The 21,469-nt window shown below is 37.0% G+C and overlaps 3 protein-coding genes and 1 pseudogene across 4 annotated transcripts; 2 read left to right on the top strand and 2 right to left on the bottom strand.

Moving 5' to 3' along the window:
- LOC109820720 overlaps window positions 1–711 on the top strand; it is a 2,906-nt pseudogene extending 2,195 nt beyond the window's left edge.
- LOC109820721 (cytochrome P450 89A2-like) lies at window positions 2,866–3,907 on the top strand. The gene is made up of 2 exons (XM_020386918.1): window positions 2,866–2,958; window positions 3,113–3,907. The coding sequence occupies exons 1-2, from the start codon at window positions 2,866–2,868 to the stop codon at window positions 3,905–3,907; spliced, it is 888 nt and encodes a 295-aa protein (XP_020242507.1).
- LOC109819642 (UPF0496 protein 4-like) lies at window positions 5,574–6,860 on the bottom strand. The gene is given in 2 exon segments (XM_020385429.1): window positions 5,574–6,772; window positions 6,774–6,860. Coding segments are annotated over 2 exon segments (1,095 nt in total). The 5' UTR covers window positions 6,851–6,860; the 3' UTR covers window positions 5,574–5,754.
- Window positions 11,464–21,315, bottom strand: LOC109819654 (monodehydroascorbate reductase 5, mitochondrial). 2 transcript variants are annotated; one of them, XM_020385457.1, is made up of 18 exons: window positions 21,105–21,315; window positions 20,867–21,017; window positions 20,685–20,784; window positions 19,999–20,076; window positions 19,352–19,423; window positions 18,563–18,681; window positions 17,403–17,487; window positions 16,355–16,444; window positions 15,985–16,086; window positions 15,863–15,890; window positions 15,133–15,194; window positions 14,424–14,504; window positions 13,136–13,207; window positions 12,955–13,049; window positions 12,772–12,860; window positions 12,585–12,647; window positions 12,464–12,507; window positions 11,464–11,966 (listed from the first exon to the last, which is right to left on the bottom strand). In XM_020385457.1, the coding sequence occupies exons 1-18, from the start codon at window positions 21,112–21,114 to the stop codon at window positions 11,841–11,843; spliced, it is 1,467 nt and encodes a 488-aa protein (XP_020241046.1). In that variant the 5' UTR covers window positions 21,115–21,315; the 3' UTR covers window positions 11,464–11,840. The 2 variants fall into 2 exon arrangements, with proteins under 2 accessions (XP_020241046.1, XP_020241045.1); XM_020385456.1 differs by lacking the exon at window positions 15,133–15,194 and having other exon boundaries at window positions 15,801–15,890; window positions 21,105–21,313.

A 21,469-nucleotide genomic window follows, 5' to 3' on the forward strand; every position in this document is an offset into this window, starting at 1 on the left:
GTGGGCGATGGCGGAGCTCGTGAAGAATCCGGAGATTCAAGGTAGGCTCGCCGAAGAGATAGAGAGCGTAACAAAAGAGAAGGTGAAGGAAGAGGATCTGCGGGGGATGCCGTATCTGAAGGCGGTGGTGTTGGAAGGACTCCGAAGGCACCCGCCAGGGCACTTCGTGTTACCCCACATAGCGACGGAGGATATTGAGGTCGGAGGATACGTGGTGCCTAAAGATGCGTCGGTGAACGTTATGGTGGCGGATTTGGGGATGGACGAGAAAGTTTGGTCGGATCCGACGGAGTTCAGGCCGGAGAGATTCCTGACCGACGGGGAGGCAGAGGACGTGGATATAACGGGGAGTAGGGAGATAATGATGATGCCGTTTGGAGTAGGGAGGAGGATTTGCCCCGGGCTCGGGCTCGCGATGCTGCATTTGGAGTATTTCGTGGCGAATTTGGTGAGGGAGTTCGAGTGGAAGGCGGTGGAGGGGGAGGAGGTGGATTTATCGGAGACGTTTGAGCTCACGATGGTGATGAAGAATCACTTGCGAGCTAGGATTGTTCCGAGGAAGGGAAGGAAGATGGAGAACAATTAATGCAGCCCTCTGGTAGCGTGAGACCACTGTGTGTTCATCTCCACGTACGTACCGCTTTGATTTGTTAGTGTTTCGCCTAGTGTTTACTTAAATGGAATAACAGAGAACGAGTCGAGTTTCTTGAACGCTGAAGCGCTAGCATTAACAACAACAAATACCTTACTACAGTCTAATTTCGTACGTTTAGTGTAAGTTTAAAGCAGAATCATTGTGGAGAAGATCTCCGTGAAATAATTCTTGGTTGAGTACAATACATAAGTGGCAGCCTAGTTGCAATTCTCTCTGAATTAACGTCGAAGTTTCGTAGAGATCCAATCACACTGTGTAGTAACTCTGAATTACACTGTGAATAAAACTTATATTGGATAAAAGGAGAAGCATGAAGATTAAGCATACTGCGGACTTTGTCCTTCGATAATGTAGGTCGGCGTTGAATGCTGTGTTGGACTATGAAAACGTTGAAGATAAGCCGATTGATTCGTTTCTTACGATCAATAATATGTTCACAGTATTACATTAAAGAATCAAAGACGGTAAGGCGGTTGGCGAATGGCGTTGAATCACCAGGAAACAAGATAAATAAATGAAGCACCGAAACTATGACGATGACAACAACGACGATGTCTACGAGTAACATTGTCGATAATAGTTACCATGGAGATGGATCATGTTAACCAAAGTTCAAAAAAACAAAAAAAAAAAACAAATTGATTAAATAGCAGTTAGACGAACAACTGATAATAATAGCAGAAGCTAGCGTTGTCTTTTTTTTTCTCCCTTGCAAGTTACTTAATTAACACTGTTCTCCGATGTGAGATCAACCTGCCTTCTCTAACTAATTAGTCAAGCTAAATAGAGGGATAAAATAACAAAGCTTCCCGTTGCTTTGTTTTCTGAGAAGGTACCCAATGGTATTAATCACAAGGCCATCATAACAGATTTCGTCTCTTCATATGCTAGCTATGCTCGAAGGGCTTTCTATGATATATCGATCGATTCTGCCCAGAGGGTTTCAGAGAGAGAGAGAGAGAGTGTGTATGAATGATAAATATTGGTTTGTAGTTTAAAGTAAACTTAAAGCATCGATTCTAGTACAAATGATGTTAGAACCACATGCATGCATGCTGCTGTCCTACACATAAAGAAGCACATAGAAGGATTGTGAAAGTTTTTCATTATCATTCATACCTGGAATACTGATATGCTCTGTATCACACTGAATCTTATATAGCATGTTGTGATATTCTCTGTATCCCACTGGATCTTCCCATGTAAAATTAACCTTTAAAATCAGTTCTAAAAAAACGAATTTAAAGAATTTCCTATGTCTTTATAAGCTTAGGACATCTCCAACCATACCCTCCAAATTTCACCCTCCAAATTGGAATATTCTAGGAATATTCCAATTTGGAGGGTGAAATTTGGAGGGTTGCTCCAACCCACACTCTCCAAATATTTTTATTTTTATTTTTTTATCAAAAAAGCCATATAAATTAAATAATGTTGGATATAGTTTACGTTAATAATTTTATTGTTAATAATTTATTTGGAAAAAAATTATAACATTATAAAGGTGTCGATGAGAGCTTTAAAATGAACTTAATATATTAATACTGCAATACAACATATGCTTGTATTTTAAATATTATAATTTATGCTTGTATTTTCTTATGGAGCAAGTTAAATAGATCCCCGTATTTAAAATTTCATGTCTGATACTTATTTATTTAATTTATAATAATACTTAAATAAATTAATCTTAGTTTCATTTTAAAGATCTCAACGAGCCCTTTCCAAATATATAATGATTTCAAATATTAGATTAATAATTTTTTAACTATATTTATTTGAAATTAAACATCTTATTTAAATTACTAAGAAGGATGGCAAAGTGGTAATTTTTAAGAAATCAAATAGTTAAAAATGACAAAATTGTAATTAATAAACCATGAATAGTATTATGGAGAGACACTCCATTTTTTCTCCTCACCCACCAAATTTGGAGGGTCAAATTTGGGGATCTCCAAATTTGGAGAGTGGTTGGAGAGGTTCCACTCTCCAAATTTGGAGATTTTGGAGATATAGAGGCCGGTTGGAGATGGTCTTAGAAACCATCTCCACAAACATCATCTCAGCAGCTGCACCCCCAACCTTTTTTCTAGAAATTCAAAAAAAAAAAACCGCGTAAAGATGATTGTAGACATCAAAAAATGCTTACAGACATTCAAACACCACTCAAGACGACATAGAAGAACAATATACACGTCATCGAGCAATGCATGGCGGCGCGGCAAGACCTGGTGCCGCGGCTAAGGCGCGGCCGAAGGAGATGGAGAAACAGTAATGCGCCCTCTGGATTAGTCGAGGACACTGTGTGTTTCACTCCACGACACGTTACCGCTTTGATTTGTAGTGTTCCTAGTGTTTACTTAATGGCAATAACAGAGCGAGTCGAGTTTCTTGAACGCTGAAGCGCTAGCATTAACAACAACAATACCTGACTCAGTCTAACTTTCGTACGTTTAGGTAAGTTTAAAGTCCATCTTTATCCCGCTTATCAGAGCACGAGGGGGGAGCGTCTGCTCGTATGTCGGTTCTCTCCTCGAGCTTTCGATCCCCGATGACGGAGGGAGGCAGCTCACCAAAGGGGAGATTGTCAGCCTCTGTTCTGAGTTCTTGACTGTGGGTACTGACACGACCACGACAGCGCTAGAGTGGACGATGGCAGAGCTCGTGAAGAATCCGAAGATTCAAGGTAGGCTCGCCGAAGAGATCGAGAATGTAGTGGGGGCGAAAGAGAAGGTGGAGGAGGAGGATCTGCAAGGGATGCCGTATCTGAAGGCGGTGGTATTGGAAGGACTACGAAGGCACCCGCCGGGGCCGCCGAGGCACTTCGTGCTACCGCACATGGCGACGGAGGATATTGAGGTCGGAGGATATGTCGTGCCCAAAGATGCGTCGGTGAACGTTATGGCGGCGGATTTGGGAATGGACGAGAAAATCTGGTCGGATCCGACGGAGTTCAGGCCAGAGAGATTCCTAGCCGGCGGGGAGGCAGAGGACGTGGATATAACGGGGAGTAGGGAGATAATGATGATGCCGTTTGGAGTAGGGAGGAGGATTTGCCCTGGGCTCGGGCTCGCGATGCTGCATTTGGAGTATTTCGTGGCGAATTTGGTGAGGGAGTTCGAGTGGAAGGCGGTGGAGGGGGATGAGGTGGATTTATCGGAGACTTTGGAGCTTACGGTGGTGATGAAGAATCACCTGCGAACTAGGATTTTTCCGAGGAGGAGGAAGACGGAGATCAATGTCAGCACCTAACTAGCGTGAATCCATTGGGCCTTCATTTTTATGTACCGCTTGATTTAGTGTTGCTTGAATGGAATAATAGAGCTTCTCTGTGTCATCAATAAATTGAATATAATGGTGATGACGAGTCGAGTTTCTTGATCGTTGAAATCACAGTATCTATACTCATATGCTAAAAACTCAGTGAGAACAGGAAAATTTTCATGAATATGGGAAAATGACCTTCCATCTCACTAAATACATGATGAAAAATTGGTCAGTTTACAAAATATTCTTATTTCCTTTTTATTTAGTTCTAAAACTTTCTAAAGCTTATAATAGAGCTTTAGAAATGATAAAAGTTATTTCCCATGTAAATAAAAACAACAAGAACAACAAATAGAATTTAGATATATTCCAATCTAAACACATCTTAACCAATTTTGAATTATCTAAGATAAAACATCACATATTATATAAATAAATATCATAAAAAATCTTAGAACTAATAGGAAGGACATTAAAATGACTCTTTTTAAATAAAAATTAGGATAATTAAAATTTTTAATGTCGGTTGCATGTGTATCTTTGCACGCGCAACAATGACAGTTAACAATAACGATATTTGAGAGGGTGATCAAATCTCAATTTGCATTTAGTCGATAAGGGATTCTAGATTTGTGAAATACATTAATTACTAAAGCCCAGTTCCATGTTTGGTGTAAAAGTTTAAAACAGAGTCACTATGGACGTTACTGGCAACCTAGTTTCAATTCTCTCTAAATCATTACGGACGTTGCCATTCAATAATAAAGGTCTTGTAATAATATGAAAACGTTGAAGATAAGTTGCTTGACTAGGTCTAAAGTTCAAAAATGTGTTTATAATGTTATTAAAGAATCAAAGACAGGGTAAGGCGGCTGGGGAAGGGAGTTGAATCACAAAGCGAACAAGATAAAGTTGACTTGTGATGAAAGTACCAAGAAGCAAAATCAGAAGCAACTACGACCGTGCTGGTAACGGTAACAACAGCAATAATGTCTACGGGTAATAATGTCGATAATAGTTACCACTGAGATGAATCGTGTTAACAAAAGTTCAAATGAACGAAGCCATAACGGAGCAGTTTAATCTCTTTCCATTAGTCTCTCCTTCCTATAGAGATTAATGGGTATCCTTGTTAAGGAGGGGATTTCCCTCATTGACGGCTATGTGGCACAATCCCCACCATCCTCGGTAGGACGGTGGGGATTGTGCCGCATAGGTGTCAAGGAGGAAAATCCCCTCCTTAACATAGGACACCCATTAATCTCTTTCCTATATGAGATCAACCTTATTTCTCTAACTATATTATGTAAAAACACTCATCCTTCAATGCAGGGCAAACATAAGGTACTTAGAGGGATAAGAAAACAAAGCTTCCCACCGTTTTGTTTTCTAAGAAAATGCCCATTAGCATTAATCACAAAGCCGCAACAACAAAGCTTTCCTTCCTATGCTAGGCTCAAAGGGCTTTCTATGATGTTGTCCACAGAGGCAGCGTATACGCCTCATAGTTGATAAATTTAAGTTTGTAGCGTATATAGTTTGATATATCAAGCTCATCATATCCATCATCCTGGGTGTCTTAAGGTGAGCATTTTGACGCCGGTGACAGTACAAACATCACACAGCAAATTACCAACAAACACATGATACGTACGATAACCATAGATATAACATCACTCCTAAAATTACGAAGATATACGTACAAGTGATAGAGCAAACACGGGGGCACAACCAACCTTAGATTTCCTAATACCCACGCAACAAACATCACAGGTAGAACAAACAAAGACCGCTCTAAACACGCTATAAACCTTACATAGATGCAACACGATTTACCTGACTTTATCTGCTTTCCCCTTACCCTGTACATTGGAGGTGGTAAGGCTACAAAGCAACACATTTCGACCACCCAGAACGAGATGAAAAAACTCCTCAACTTGCTTGGAGAGGAGGTCGAGCTCACAAGCAAAGGTTTCAGCACTTTTGGCCAAATCTGAAGTCGAATCCTTCCATCTCTCCACTTCCTCGGTATTAGTATCCTTGTCAGCGTCAGTACTTGGCTTATCTTTCTTCCTTTGATCGAGGCCAATGCTCAAGTCGTGCAACTTCACAGCACGTGCAGAAACTGCCTCAAGCTCTTTCAGTACTCCACACTTCCCTAGTTTTAAAAGATATCTGATTTCTCCATTAACGGAAGCTTGCAGATCACCAAAAGCCTCAGCCCACAAGAAATCCCCAGAAATATGCAAATCTGTCAGTGGCTTTGAGCAACCTGATAAGGCTGCTGTGAACACACTACAAACAAATATAGACACAACCTTTACACCATACAAGGCTCTCATCAGAACCTTGCCTTTGGCCGATTTCTTGACTTTAACCAACTGAAGTGTCGCAGTAAGCTCTTGCAAGATGGAAGAGCTGCTCTCCAGCTTTGGACTCCTGGAATGAATCTTCTCCATCCAGTTGTGAAGTGATGAATGGACTCGCTTGAGGTCTTCAGATGTAGGAGAAGAGCCAGTCGAGTCCAAAATGTGCAAAGAGTATTTAAGCAAGAGCTGACATTGCTCCAATCGTGAGAGCTCGGAGGTTAATGCATTGCAGATGTCGAGCAGCTTCACACTGTCGTTTAGATACACGTCCATCCATTTCTCATCCCAGTCAGAAACAGGGAACTGAAGAGCAGTTGTCAAAGTGTTGATATTAATATGCATCTCAGACAATAAAGACATGGCATGCCTCATCCATGATAAGCTGAGAACATCTGACGTATTTGCAGGCTTGAGCTTCCTTAAGTTTACATTCAAGGTTTGCTCAAAGGATGTAAGTAGGGAAAGAAGCTTTGGTGACAGAAGACCCCCTAGGCAGAATCATACGGAAGGGATTTCCAAATGGCAAAGAGGTCCGTTGTGCATCATGAGGTCGGCTCATTTTGATTCAACTGTTTGGGAGGAAAAAAAATACTTTATGCAATACTTCAATGAAAAGTCTATATATCTTTAACTTCAAGCACCGCTTGCATGGAGAGGTATAGCAGATTCGTTAAAGAATTGGAAACCAAAGAAAAAAGATGCAATTAAATTCCTTCCTCATAATTTGAATTCATGTCTCCTCAAACCTTGCAAACGTTAATTATTGTTTATATCTGAGTTTATATTTGAGTCAAATTATGGGAAATCTTTATCGCGACTCCATCAAACTCCATACAATTTTATCTCACAGTCCTTGACACAATTTGTTAGGTAGCTTAAGTATAAAGATGAACATGTTTTATGGAAATGTAAAGTGCGACTATACAATGGAGTTAGAATTAAGCCCGCTGGATTGTAATCTAGACTAAGATGTCATCAAAGTACAACAAGCATCCTTGTGAAAGCTTTTGAAATGTGTCGGCATATGTGCATGTGTGATAGGCATGTATATGCGAAAGCATATGTGCACAGATGTGCGCAGGCGCAAGGGTTAAAGATGACAATTATTCAAATAACCAATGACCAGTTCATATCATTACATACCAAATCAACACCAATCTTTACACAAAATCAATCTAATAACAAAGACAATGATGAAAAGAGTGGAGAATGCAAATCACAGTTGCGTGATTAGCCGTCTATCACCAGAAACAATTAGCAAGCATAAAAATATATAAAAATAATATTTAGATAAAAGGGAATCAAGTTTTCATATTTGTTTTATTTCTACTATATCTACCAATTTGTTATGTATATTAACGTTGATTCTTGAGGTTGGCATATTTGTTCGAAAGTACGATCTAGATCTGTTTTCAGAGTCTTGGATTTCATGTGGAAATTTAGTTAAATGGAGAACCTATAGTTTAATTTTTACAATTTGTTAACCAACTTAATTCATAAAATATTACACAAGTAAAAGGCTAAAATCTATAAATCTATCAATGAATTTTTTTGATACGCATGATTACAGGACAGACATATCTTAAACTTACAAAGTTTGAAAGTCTCACATGTTTTTTTAGCTCCCCGCATTATTTCACACATGGAGTGGGTTATTGAGATCATGATAGACTCGAGCATTTTTACCTAGTATTATGCGTGTTTCTGGTGATAGCATATCATGTATCACCACAAACAATTACTAAACATAACCAAACAATATAAATATAAAGACAATATTTAGGTAAAAGGTTCTAACATATCACAGTCTTACTATCATTCCATATGCACAAAATTGGAAAAGAAAAACAACAAGCAAAAAAAGAATCATCAAGCACTTCCAAAATCAGTAAGCTTAATACATGTGTATTGCATGAACATCGAAATCTTATAGATAGATATACATATTTTAGTCTCTTACTAAACAACTACATAAATCTATATAAATAGAGTCAGTTAAGATTCTCTAAAATCAAACTAAAGATGATTCATTTAATTAAATACCCACAAGAATTCCAAAACTCCAAAACTAGACCTAAATCATAAATTCAAACAAATAGATCAACCTTAAGAATCAGCATAATACACAACAAATTGTTAGATATACTAGAAATGAAACAAATATGAAATTCTATCTAAAACCTTTTGATATAGTATAAGCGCAGTCAATTAACATCATCCAAAATCAACCTCAAGATTATTCCTTTAACTAAATACCTCAAGAATCCCAAGAATCAAAAAAGATCTAAATCATAAATTCAAACAAATAGATCAACCATAAGAATCAACTTTAGTAAACATACAAAATGGTTAGCGATCTATCATATGCCGTTCATCCTTGATGAATACCTAGACCATCAGCACAAAATAAATACCTAGCTAACCTAAATCAATATATATAATATATTGTTCATCCTTCTATTATCCTTTTAATTCAAGAAGAAACTTCATCAAGGACCTCCATAATCAAATTACTACATCAATACACCTTCAGCAGATCTAAATCAGGTCAAGAAGGGACCTCCATAATCAAATTACTACATCAATACACCTTCAGCAGATCTAAATCAGGTCAAGAAGATATTTCAACTAAAAAAATCAAATTACTACATCAATACACCTTCAGCAGATCTAAATCAGGTCAAGAAGATATTTCAACTAAAAAAAATCAACGAATTTGCACAAAATCATCACTTAAAACCTTAAATCTAACAATATTCTATCAGATCCACAACAAATACAACGAAATATCCCAGATCTGTTTAAACTAAGCAACACAAATCCTAAATTACCTCAAATTTATTTTCCTCTTTCACCGAAATTTCAGCTCAGAAGTTCAAATAGATCGAGAATAGACGATAAATTAAAGAAATAATAGAGAGATTAGGGTTCACACCAGAAATTGGAAGGAAAATCGCAAGGAGATGGATTCGTTCTCTCCGAGGGTTTGGAGATGAACCGTTGAGAGATTGGACGGCCGCCCACGAGTTTCATAGCCAAAGACTTTTTTTTTTTTTCCAATCTCCTGATGGGATGTGTGTAAGATCATTTGTTTGGTGTGGAACAGCGAACAGGCGGGATTTGGTACTGACCTACTGTATTTTGTTCTGCCACGCCGACCAGAGCATTTGATGATTTCTTTTTTCTTTTTTTTGGAAGCATTTGATAAATGATTGAGGAATTCTTGTGTTGCGGTACCTGTCAATTTGATTATTGCATAGTAGTTTCCACGACTGAATATTTTCGTTGGCTCTCTCAAACTAGACCATCTTTGCACCCGAACAAGTTAAAAAGGCAAAATTTGAGCAAGAAATACTCCAATTTGTTTTAGTTTATTTTTTGGGATTTAATCTGGTTTAGTTGTAGATCAAGAGAACCTAGTTCAAAATTAAATTGATTCTATTTTCTTTTTCTTTTATATAAAAATTTTGAAATATTATATATATATTACACGTGTGATGATGACAAGCGGACAACAAGCTGCGCCGCTAATCCTTTCTATTTAAAATCAGATTCAAGGCCAATCTTAATTCATTTTCAATGAGTTGCTAAACACACCTATTGCTCGTATGAAGAGGCTTCCCATGTGAACAACCAATGACTTAAATCTGAAAAACTTTGCCCCTCATATGTGATTAGCGACAAGGAGGCTGGTTTACACTTACACATATTAGGACTCAATTTAGGATAGTCGGTTTGCTAAAAGTAATGATTAAAAAACTCTTTAAATTGCTAATTTTTCTTCTTTGTTGATTTCAACAAAGGTTTTCTCTAGCCGAGGGAATTCTGTTGAAGTTCTTCTATCTCCATTTCATTCTCTTATTTGTTTTACATTAGTATTAATTTGAAAATCTCACAACTCATTGCGATTTATTATCACGTGACGTAGAGCTACTAACTTTTACTTATAAAGTTTCTATCTTCAATATATAATTTAACAAATTATCATCAGTTATATATTCCTATTAAAAATGATCGGTTTATGATCTTTAAAAAGGAAAGTCAAATTAGTTTTTCTAAATAAATGTTATGTGATTGTCATCTGTATGAGAATTTTCATATTAGTTTTTAGATGACTTGTGTTGCAGTTTCGCCTTCATTTACAACCAGTTCTTTTTATGAAAAGCATGACGCTTGCCTCAGTGCGACTTGACCCGTCGGGAAAAAAAAAAGACTTAACGTTTCCAAGTTGGTGCCTTTTTCCTTTTTTTTTTGGGAGTTATCTTGAACCCAAGGGCAAGTAATCTCAATAGCTATTTGGTAAAAAATTAAAGCGTATGAAAGTGAAATGTTAGGCCAGGACTTCGGCTCCTAGCAAATTCCAGCAGGCCTCAAAATCTATTGGTCCCCAAGTTGTGATCTCACGCTGTCCCCCACTAGAACCCTTCACAAATGGGCAAAATTTTAAAACAGACCTTTTTGTAAAAAAATTCTCAAAAAAGACCTATTTTGAAAACATTCGCAAAAAATGATCCAGTTTTAGCCCTGAGGCTGAAACTGGGTCGTTTTTTGCGAAAAATGTTCTTAAACTTCACGGGAGTCGAACTCCCGTGAAGTTTTTTTCAAAATAAAACTTCACGGGAGTTCAACTCCCGTGAAGTTTGAGAACATTTTTCCCAAAAACCGACCCAGTTTCAGTACTGTGGCTAAAACTAGGTCGTTTTTTAAAAATAAAGTGGAAACAAGTCTTTTTTGGGAATAAATTTGCAAAGGGGTCTGTTTTCAAAAATTGTCCCTTCACAAATTCATCCAAACAAATTCAGGAAATTTCAGCTGTGCCGGTGGGATTATAATGGAAAAGTGACAATAAGAAAACAGGTGAAATTATACAAAATGCACCTATAGTTTGCATAATATTTTGGTGCTACAAGGCAAACCTATTTAAAAATAGTGGCATGCAGAGTCTGATTGTATTTCACTGGTGATTTTGAAGCATATTGATAATTAAGCTCAGGCCCAACAGGAACGAGCCATACAAATCGTTATGGTGGGTACGTCTACCCTCATTGTTCTTCTAAATAAAAGCAAAAGGATCATAAGGCCAATTAGAAGATCATGGTCAGCTTCCTCGAGTGTTAAAATCCAAACAAGATTTCAACAGTAAGAACTCATCACAAAAACAAAGAAAATAAGAAGTGTTCAAAATAGAACTTACTGAACGTTAATCACATTATTTCACTTGTTTTGAGTACATGTATATATCTTTCTAGCGTTCATATCAAAAATCATTATTCTCTCGCTTGACATGTAAAACCAGGCAACGACCATTAAGTTCTACAAATAAAATCTACGAGTTTGTACAGAAGCAACAATAGCTTGGTCTCCAAAACGGAACGAATAGGATTAACCCGAACTGTGATTTATTATCAAGAAAACACTGTAACCGTGATTAAACACGATGGAGAAGGAACGGTAGCACTAATGCAAGAAAGAGGGGTGAAAAATCGTAGGATACTGTTGCATGGATTTTTGAGATGAGGCGGCGAGGTACATTATATCCTGCAATGAGCTCAGAGGGCAACCTGGAGGGAGTTCGTCACAATTTCTAATGCAGCTTCAACAGAAGATGCACTCTTAAGCTTTTCTTTGTCCACTATTGGCTGCAACCTGGCAAGCCGAGGAAGGAGACCAAATTCCTGAAAGCATGAGAAGAGAACACTTAAAACTAGTTCAAGGTCTAAGAAAGTGCAAGACTGGAAGTTTCTCATGACACCAAATTGGAGGCATGGTAATGAGGTATAATGACGTATTAGGACTTGAGGCCTCGATTTTTCAGGGGGTGGCCAGAAGACAAACTGCTTGTCAAAAGATCGGTAGCATTGAAACAACCTAATCGGATCAAGCTAAATTCTCGATAAAACACAATTTTTCAGACCTAGAATTCAGATAAACTGTAAAATCATTGTATGCTAGAAAAAACAGCATACCGGTACGTGGTCTACTATTTTCACCTACAGAAGTGAAAAGTTGCATTGTGCAAGCTTTGACTCCGTCAACATACACTAGTGCTCATAGCATACATAGCTTACATAAGTGCTTAACCTTTTTTACAAAAATAATTTCTCTGAAATATCTATCTGCCCTATCACAAGGAAATAAGAAATATTATACCAACAAAGGAGGTAGATAATACCTCTGGACTTCCACTCTCAAGGAAAATGCCTTTTAATCTACTATCTGCATGGTTAGGAAATTAGTGAATCAGTAAAACTGCGAAACATGACAAAATAGCTTAAGGATTTGAAAGCAATTACCATTATCTATCCAGAACGTTGCAATTTTTGGATCAAAATTTCCAACTTCAATAGTATCGCCAACTGCATAAAGTAGAAAAATAGCCATGATAAACTAGCTCCAGACGAAAGGGAAAAAAAACCAAAGAAATAGAGAACAAGTTGTATTTGAAGTGAACTTTCATTTGAATGATTTCAATCATGTTACCATTATCTCCAAAGAATTGCCACCAAACTTTCCTTTTGCTTCCCTCATATTCGAAGACCCTTGAGTAGAAATATGGCAGGTAATCATAACTGGAGCAAGTGGGAGGAATCATAAGAGTAACAATAAGTACATATCAAGATCTTACACAAAATTAATGAAGTAAACAAAGGCCAATTGACTTACGGGTGAGTTTGGGCTGTTAGAAGTGCCTTAACACAGTGTTGAGCTGATTTTCGAGCATGATCTACATGTTCTACCCGTGCAATCCGATCATACATCTAACAGAAAATATAATCACAATCTCGCTATTCACATGGGAATACGAAAACATTTTAAACAAAATACAAGAATGTAGACTGATTACCTTCAAGGGAAAGGCTGCTACATCTCCAATAGCAAAAACACCTGGAACACTAGTACGGAAAAGGCTATCAACCTGGGAAAGATATTAATCAAACATAAAAAATGATGGTTAGATGCCAATATGATTCTAAACACTAGTGCAAGTGACAATTTTTTCAAAACCATAAGTACATTATTTCATTAACCCTTGCAAGGAGCAACATTCATGTATGTCAATTTGACTAAGGCAATTATCTCTAACTATAACCAAGAGCCTTTGTAGCTAGAATCCTGCCTATGTATAGCTGACCAAATTTACAAAATTCATGTTAACTTGAGTATTTTGCATTAGAGGCTAAACTGCTGGTCTCCTTCACAACAAATATGTTGAATGTCTACGAATTTAAGATTTGTTACTAGCATCTTGAGAAATTCAGACCAAATATGCTACTCTTATTTGTAGTTTTCCCTCCATCTAATCAAACACATTTGGTTAAATTATAATGTTATCAGAGTAGCATATTGCTCCACCATAAATGGTCGAACACACCCATAGAAATGAAGAGAAAACTCAACAGACCATAATATACAAATGATAACAACGACAAACAGGAACGGTAACCTTATATTGCCCTCAGTCGTGCTTATGAGGCGACGCCAAAATGTCAATGAATGTGGAGGACAGCAAAAAAGATGAGACGAAGATCTTTCAGATTGATGACAAGCAGATAGCCATCTATGAAGTCAACCATGTCGTACTATGCATTTAAGTTCAAAAACAGAGTTACGGTCAATTTGTTTAGACCGTACAGTAGTTGGATATAGACCAACATTCCAGTTTGGTGCAGTTGGATGCCAATAAAACAGGCTGAGAGTTTAGCATCATATGGACTTAACAACCAGCTGACAAATCTATGGCTCCACGCAAGTGATTTATACAGTTATATTCCATTTATCAGTATTTTATTCTTTTCTGATTCTGTTCCATCAGGCGGTCTCACGTAAAAGCAATGGAAGTACATCAGCTTAAAAATATAAACTGAATTCCCTCATTATGAGAATACCCTTTACTGCATCAATGTCCCGCTCTCAACATAATGGCTTACATCAACCCAAATTCCAAAGGTGAACTGTGTGACAATAAATATCCGCTCTTACTTCTGCTTTAAAATTATTATCAGGATAATATTCACTTTACATCAAAATTCATGTTAAAGCAATCCCATAAATGAGATTAATACAAACACAAAGGCGAAAAAGGGTATTTGAAAAGGATTAATTATGACGGAATAACAGTCTTGAAGACTGACCTCAATTCCTCCCACAGTTTTATTCAACCCAACAGCCTCAAAGGGACCAACTGCTGGCTTTGCTCCAATTCCAACAATGACCTGCATTTATGTTTTGTAAAGAAATCAGCAATTGATTTCATACTTCTTAACTCGGAAACATAGTGTGAAGTGATCTTTCATTCAAGGTAGTCTGAGATGCAAGACTAGCTATTCTAAAATGAACCAGCTAAAAAAATTAACAAATTAATTTCTTGTCCGTCAATGTTTTATCAAAAAATTGCACTCTGTGTCCTTTTTTTCCTTTCCTTTTTAGGTGTTAAATCTTAAATTCAAGAGGTTCTCTCCACCTTTCTACTTTTGAGACTACCAAGAAAGAAAACACAAGTATAATGTGATCGGAGACAAGAACTTAATCCTTATTAAAAAGATATGACCGATACAGTGAATTACCTATTCTATAATGACTTCCACGAAAGGTTGTGACCTATGCAAGCAGACCTCTAACTCAGTAATCACATCAAGGCATTGTCCCTAAACCAAATGACAAGAATCCCTATCATAACAAGGATGAACAGCACTGACAGTCACAGCTACTAAATGATTAAGTGATCACAAGTGAGAAAATAAGGAATGCTCAAGGATAAATATCATAGCAAAAAAAATATTGATACAAAACATTGCTCAAGGATAAATATCATAAGGAAAAAGTTATTGATAAAAAACATACTGTATCTGCTTCAAGTGTGGACCCATTTCCAAGGATAACAGTGGCAACTCTTCCATCAGAACCTGCTGCTAGACCGATACAGTGAATTACCTATTCTATAATGACTTCCACGAAAGGTTGTGACCTATGCAAGCAGACCTCTAACTCAGTAATCACATCAAGGCATTGTCCCTAAACCAAATGACAAGAATCCCTATCATAACAAGGATGAACAGCACTGACAGTCACAGCTACTAAATGATTAAGTGATCACAAGTGAGAAAATAAGGAATGCTCAAGGATAAATATCATAGGGGAAAAAATTGATACAAAACAGCCTATGCAAGTAGAATGTGATCGGAGACAATAACTGTATCCTTATTAAAAAGATATGACCGATACAGTGAGTTACCTATTCTATAATGACTTCTAGGAAAGGTTGTGATCTATGCGAGCAGCCCTCTAACTCAGTAATCACATCAAGGTATTGTCCCTAAACCACATGACAAGAATCCCTGTCATAACAATGATGAACAGCACTGACAGTCACAGCTACTAAATGATTAAGTGATCACAAGTGAGAAAATAAGGAATGCTCAAGGATAAATATCATAGCAAAAAAAATATTGATACAAAACATTGCTCAAGGATAAATATCATAAGGAAAAAGTTATTGATAAAAAACATACTGTATCTGCTTCAAGTGTGGACCCATTTCCAAGGATAACAGTGGCAACTCTTCCATCAGAACCTGCTGCTAGCTTGTCAATGCGAGCCCCCTGATAAAAAAGAAAGATACATATAATGACATAACACTAGTGATTACAGGTTCGAAAATATATTGTAAAGAAGTAAAGTCAAAATTAAAGTCACCTTTAATATTTTGATGCCAGTTTCAGAATAAAGATCTTCATATCTCCGAGCGAGCGAAGGAGTGAATAACCTTGTCATCAGATGATCCTCTGGAAATATAATCTGTCAAGGAACTCTTTTACTAAAAATACCAGGAAACAGCTATAACAAACTTTTCAGAATCAAAATACTATGTTGTCAAACTATTTGTAACTGAAATCCCCAAGAACGCCAAAGCACCACCAATTAAGCGTCATTAGTTTGTAAAAGTACAGATAGTTTCAAGGTACACAGAACAGAATATGTCAATCCCTATAGCTTACATGTTAAATGATAAAGTTTTCCCTAGCTATGCAGACATATTTATAACCAAATATTAAAGTATTCTTACAGTGGTATCAAGATTCCATCCAATGGTTGCAGCAGCAACTTCCATGCCAATATAACCCCCACCAATCACAACAACCTTTTTGGCTTTCTCCTACAAGATAACAGTCCAGTTATAAAAACAATATTAATATATAAACTGCAAATTTTAAAAGAGAGTATGGGTAGAAAAAGAAGCATGCCACCATGTTAATGTCGGAATCAAAATCAATTTCCACACCACAAAACAAAACTAGACTAGATAAAAGATGTATCGAGGAGTACGGAAAGCATCCATTCACGATTTCATACGAATGAAACTAATTTAAATCTAAGTCTGAAACATCTAAACAATACCTCTATCAAAGACAATCCACCAATCATATACATCAATATCATATCATCTAAGCCTCTTTCACCAGAAGATGATTCAAAGTGGAGCAAAATTTTTAGTTAAAGAGATCCCATGACCAAAAACTAGCCACGTGTTGGCACTCTAGCTCTATGCAAACTTCCAATTCGTTTCCAAGGTAACTAGAGATGCAAGAAAAAAGCTTTTGACAAAACGTGGAACCCAAATTTTGTAGAAAACCGAGTATATTGATCAGACAATATTTGCTAAGGTGACTAGATATCGCACACAAATGATTGTACTTCTATTTCTCGACATACAAGCTTATGTGCCTTCAAGGCCAACGAGACTCCATCTTTCTACATGATAGTAAAGATCCAGAAGGCATCAACATCAGACGAACTTGTTGAATGAGGTTGTAGTATGTGGTTAATGGTGAGTTATCAGACTCTCGTTAAGTGTAGTTCGTCTGAACATTAAGGCGAAGTCATGTCTACATATGCACCACAGTTTCTTCATGTTGGGGAAAAAGAACTATCGAAGTATCATAGATCGTATATGCAACTTCCCAAATTACGAATAGAATACACTTGCATGCAGACAAACATAATTGTCCAGAGAAATATAATGGTCCAGAGACAAGCCATAGACAAAAGTTTTTCAAATTTCTGTTCAGAAATTAGTAACTCCAAATAATGAAAAGAGAAGCAGCAATAAATACCAATGAAGAGATCAGTGAATCAGCATCAGCCACATCACGTATATAATGGACTCCAGGCAAGTTTCCTCCAATCTTTTCCGGAAATCTGAAGTAGAATCAACATGTAATTAGTGTACCAGATAAAGAGAATTCCTCTGTTTAGAAAAATAAAAAAAGAAAAAGAATAGCATGCCAATTAGCAAATTTCCCATTGTGTTTACCAAAAGTTTACCAACATAAAAGAGTATAAAAAATTGGAAGTCAATTGTCATGATGCTTGAGTATAAATTAACATAACTAGTGTACATTTAGTGTGAATGCATAATGATATTGAATCAGAGTCCTGACCAAAGTTGGAACTAGACTCATTAAACATTAAGGTAATGTTATCATGTCTCAACTAGCCTCTTATAAAAATAATGTGTCTAGTCTGCACTATATGATGTTTGGAAGTGATAAAGCAAATCTGATATGTACAGCGGTAACTTTGTTGAATGCAAAGGCTCTCTACACAAACTTCACTTAAATCATTGATAATAAATAACATGAATGCTGACTTCTTGAGCTTGATGTGTGCCTCAAGTATGAATATAACTCATCATGGAAAATCTATCACTTCTACACCCCCCCCCTCCCACCTTCCTTCTAGACTGTTTGACCACCATGGAAAATCTGACATTTTCCTTCTTCTTTAGACTCTATCCCATTAAAGGAGAATTCCAAAGAGTTCAAAGTATGTTGTTCATACTAATCATTTGGACTTGCAAGACATAGCAAGTTCCTTTCTTCTTATAGTCTCCACAGCCAAAAATAGCAACCAAATTAAAGGGATAATGCTGGTTGAAATATGGCCATCAATTTGACTATCTTTAGGGATCCACTATGTTCCCAACAAAATTTTGATTTGATATGAGAACTGGACAATGATGACTGATATGGTCAATGACATTGGAAATAGATACTTCCTGCAATATAAAGTTTCCTTGTTTAGTTTTTTGTTGACTTCCTACATTTTTGTTTTTCCCCTTCTTAATTTCTTGTGAATTTATACTATAATAATATTTCAGTAGGGGAGTTCAACTAGAAATCACTTGCCTCAATATAAACATAAGAAATATAAGGTCAAGCAAAAAAGTAAAGATATCAAACATTTTAGATTCACATAATCAAAGTTGAAGTACCTTGCAGATTCGCATCCTGTAGAGATTATAAGAGATCCATACTTGAGAAGTTTCCCTGATGATGTAGTCAGGGTTTGTGCTTCAGTATCAAGGCCTACTACTGGATCTTGATATAAAACCTTCAAAGCCAAGTTTAATTATCAATAAGTTTGGATATCTAAGAGAAAAGTCGTGGCAGTAGGATAAAACCATAGCTATAAAGAATGTTCAAACATTTAATTAATTTGCTTGCACAAATGCAAACATGCAAGCATGTCTACATTGATACCACTGATCTGCATGCTTTTTTGTGTGTGTTTGCATGCTCGCATGTGTATGGGTGTGACTTGAAAGACATAAGAGAAAGCCCCAACCAAAAAGAAAATCAAGCTAAGCCTTCTAGTTACAAACAAGCTTTGAGACATAAGCAGATAAATGGATGTTGAATACTATGCTACTCTACAGAAAGAGAGAGAGCCCAGATCTAGAACCTTTGTGTTGCCACAGAAATATGTGAGAGTATAACGTTTATATAAGAAAAACTAAGTTTGCCCAAAATATCATAAGATGTATTGTTATCAAATGATCGGAATAGTTATAGAAATATAGTTTAATTAGTGAAAGTATACTATTATTTCCATTTTCGTAAGGATAAGCCATGTTGTATGTTCCTGATGTCCTCACTGTTGTAGGCTTGTAGCAGGTTCATCCTTGCATGTTTCTTAGGAAGATTTGCACTCATTTATGTATGTAGCATGCATGCTATAATGTGATAAAAGAGATGACAAAATCATGCCAAGATCTGCACACCTCTATGCCTTGCTCCGTGTACCATTCTGGGGTTTGCCTTTCCCCACCAGAACCGACACATGTATGAAATCCCTGAAACATCAGTTAAAAACAATTAAGAATAAGGGAAAAGAGCCATAAGACATTGATTGATTAACCCCTTTCATGAAACAAAATAGAAAGTGCATACTCATCACTTAAAGCAAAAATTATAGCTTGAACATTCCAAATTACCTATGTGGAGTTTCTTACTGGTTTTTCCCCCTTTTTGGAAATTTCCTTTCTTACTTTGCTATTGGCAGTCTCCCCATATGATTCAGAATTCAGGATATCTCATAACCAAACATGAAACTTCTCCTATCAGCTATATCAACTTAAGAACTTTGGTAAGTACAAAGTAGAACATGTGTGCTTTATATTTTCAATGTTACTTAACACTAATTTCAAATCAATATGCAACCAAGATAGATGATCAAAGAATGACAGCCATTCACAAATAAAAGTCAGAAAATGAAACTTTGACGATGCTACTTTAGAAGTAACTATGAGATGTGTATAACACGAATTTGCGATACTACTCTAACTTCATCAAATTGACCAGCCACCCGGTCATACTCTGCAAACACTTCACATAGCAAAAAGAAGTATAAAAATTAACCGGACCTTACCGGTAGACGTGCAGGTTTCTTATCTGGAGGAAACAAATAGCCTTTCGTTAGCGCTGGTCTCTCATACGGTGCAACAGGCTGCAAAGGTAAAACATGTTACATCCAAAAGAAAAAAATATATTAAAAGAACATTTATATATACTCTTAATTGTTATAGACTAGAACCTTTTAGGCTTAAAAGAAAGCAAAGTTGGGTAGTTCAAAATATATAACAGAATCCGTCGCAATAGACAACTCTATGAGTTATACTAATCTTCACAGTAGAATATTCAGCAGTCTAATTTCTTTAGAAAAATAAGGCTATAATCAGATCGATTGGTATACAGCTAAAAACTTGCACACAGGTACACACGTGATAAAAACAAGTAAAAAGGAGGCAAAGATCCCCAGCTAGCGATTGTGTCACAGATATGTGTTAGAAAATAAACTTCTAAGACACAGAAATCAATATTTCGATAACTAGCCACGAACATCTACATGTATGAAGTATCTCAGCAACATGATCATATCCACTGCATCATCCAACACAATTTTAGTCCTAGTGAAACTAATGATCCAAAAATATACGCAATAAAATACCCCAAACGAGCCAGTTTCATTAAGATTTAGCACTCAAGATACACCAATCCGTTACATTTGTAGCCCATCGAATAAAAACATATTTTCAAAAATCAGCAAAAAGGTACCTCCTTGGTAACCATACAGAGCCTACCATCGGCCATCCCGTGCTCGACGAAAGTCCTAGCCGCATACCCCGCGGAATTCCCTCCACCAACAATAACGAACCTAAGCATTCACACAAAAATTACACTAAAATAAACAGAAAAAAAAATCAATTTTCGATAAAGCCTTCTGTAAGGAGACTCACTCTCGGTTCTCATTCGCGAAATCCGAAGCGGCGACGACAAACGATCTGCGAAATGATGCGGGAGATGGCAAGCGCTGGATCCGTTTAAGACTCAAAGACTGCGAGGGGCACCGCAACGAAGCGGTGGTCATCGACGCCATTAGCCTGAGAACTGTTGGTTGAATTTGATTATGGTTAGGGATTAGGGAAATATTAGGGCTTTAATCGAGAGAGAGATTTGAAATGGAGCGAGATCGACCTGAGGACATTTGACTGAGTAGTTAAATGGCTTCGAATTATCTGCAACTCTGTTTAATAATAAATGTTTTATTATTATTTAATGTGAAGGGTTTGGGAGTCGTTAGAAGACGCTGGCTCTTCTGGAGGTTTAAGGGCCAAAGAGGTGAGAGCAGAGAGAGAGAGATTTTGATGGCGGAGGCGCACGTTAGCAGAGATCAGGCTGCTTTGTTTCTATAAGCCGCCAACGTCCCAGTGAGGACGTTGTACATTTTACTGTTGGATCGGGTTAGGAAACTATGGATCCGCGTTCGACCGCATTTGGATCCGTAGAGATCTCTTCGGATTTGGGTCTATTATTACGTTTCTGATGCTATGAGACTTTTG

This window comes from Asparagus officinalis, chromosome 8 (assembly GCF_001876935.1).
Source record: "Asparagus officinalis chromosome 8, Aspof.V1, whole genome shotgun sequence".
Lineage (NCBI taxonomy): Eukaryota > Viridiplantae > Streptophyta > Magnoliopsida > Asparagales > Asparagaceae > Asparagus > Asparagus officinalis.

What these genes read in the sequence shown, in the direction of transcription:
- LOC109820721 (XM_020386918.1), top strand. Translation starts at nt 2,866, where the DNA reads ATGGCGGCGCGGCAAGACCTGGTGCCGCGGCTAAGGCGCGGCCGAAGG. An exon ending in CTGGATTAGTCGAGGACACT is followed by an intron (nt 2,959 to 3,112) that starts GTGTGTTTCACT and finishes TCGTACGTTTAG; the next exon opens with GTAAGTTTAAAGTCCATCTT.
- LOC109819654 (XM_020385457.1), bottom strand. An exon ending in AGAAACCTGCACGTCTACCG is followed by an intron (nt 19,424 to 19,998) that starts GTAAGGTCCGGT and finishes CTGATGTTTCAG; the next exon opens with GGATTTCATACATGTGTCGG. An exon ending in CCACACTTGAAGCAGATACA is followed by an intron (nt 14,505 to 15,132) that starts GTATGTTTTTTA and finishes ACATAAATGCAG; the next exon opens with GTCATTGTTGGAATTGGAGC.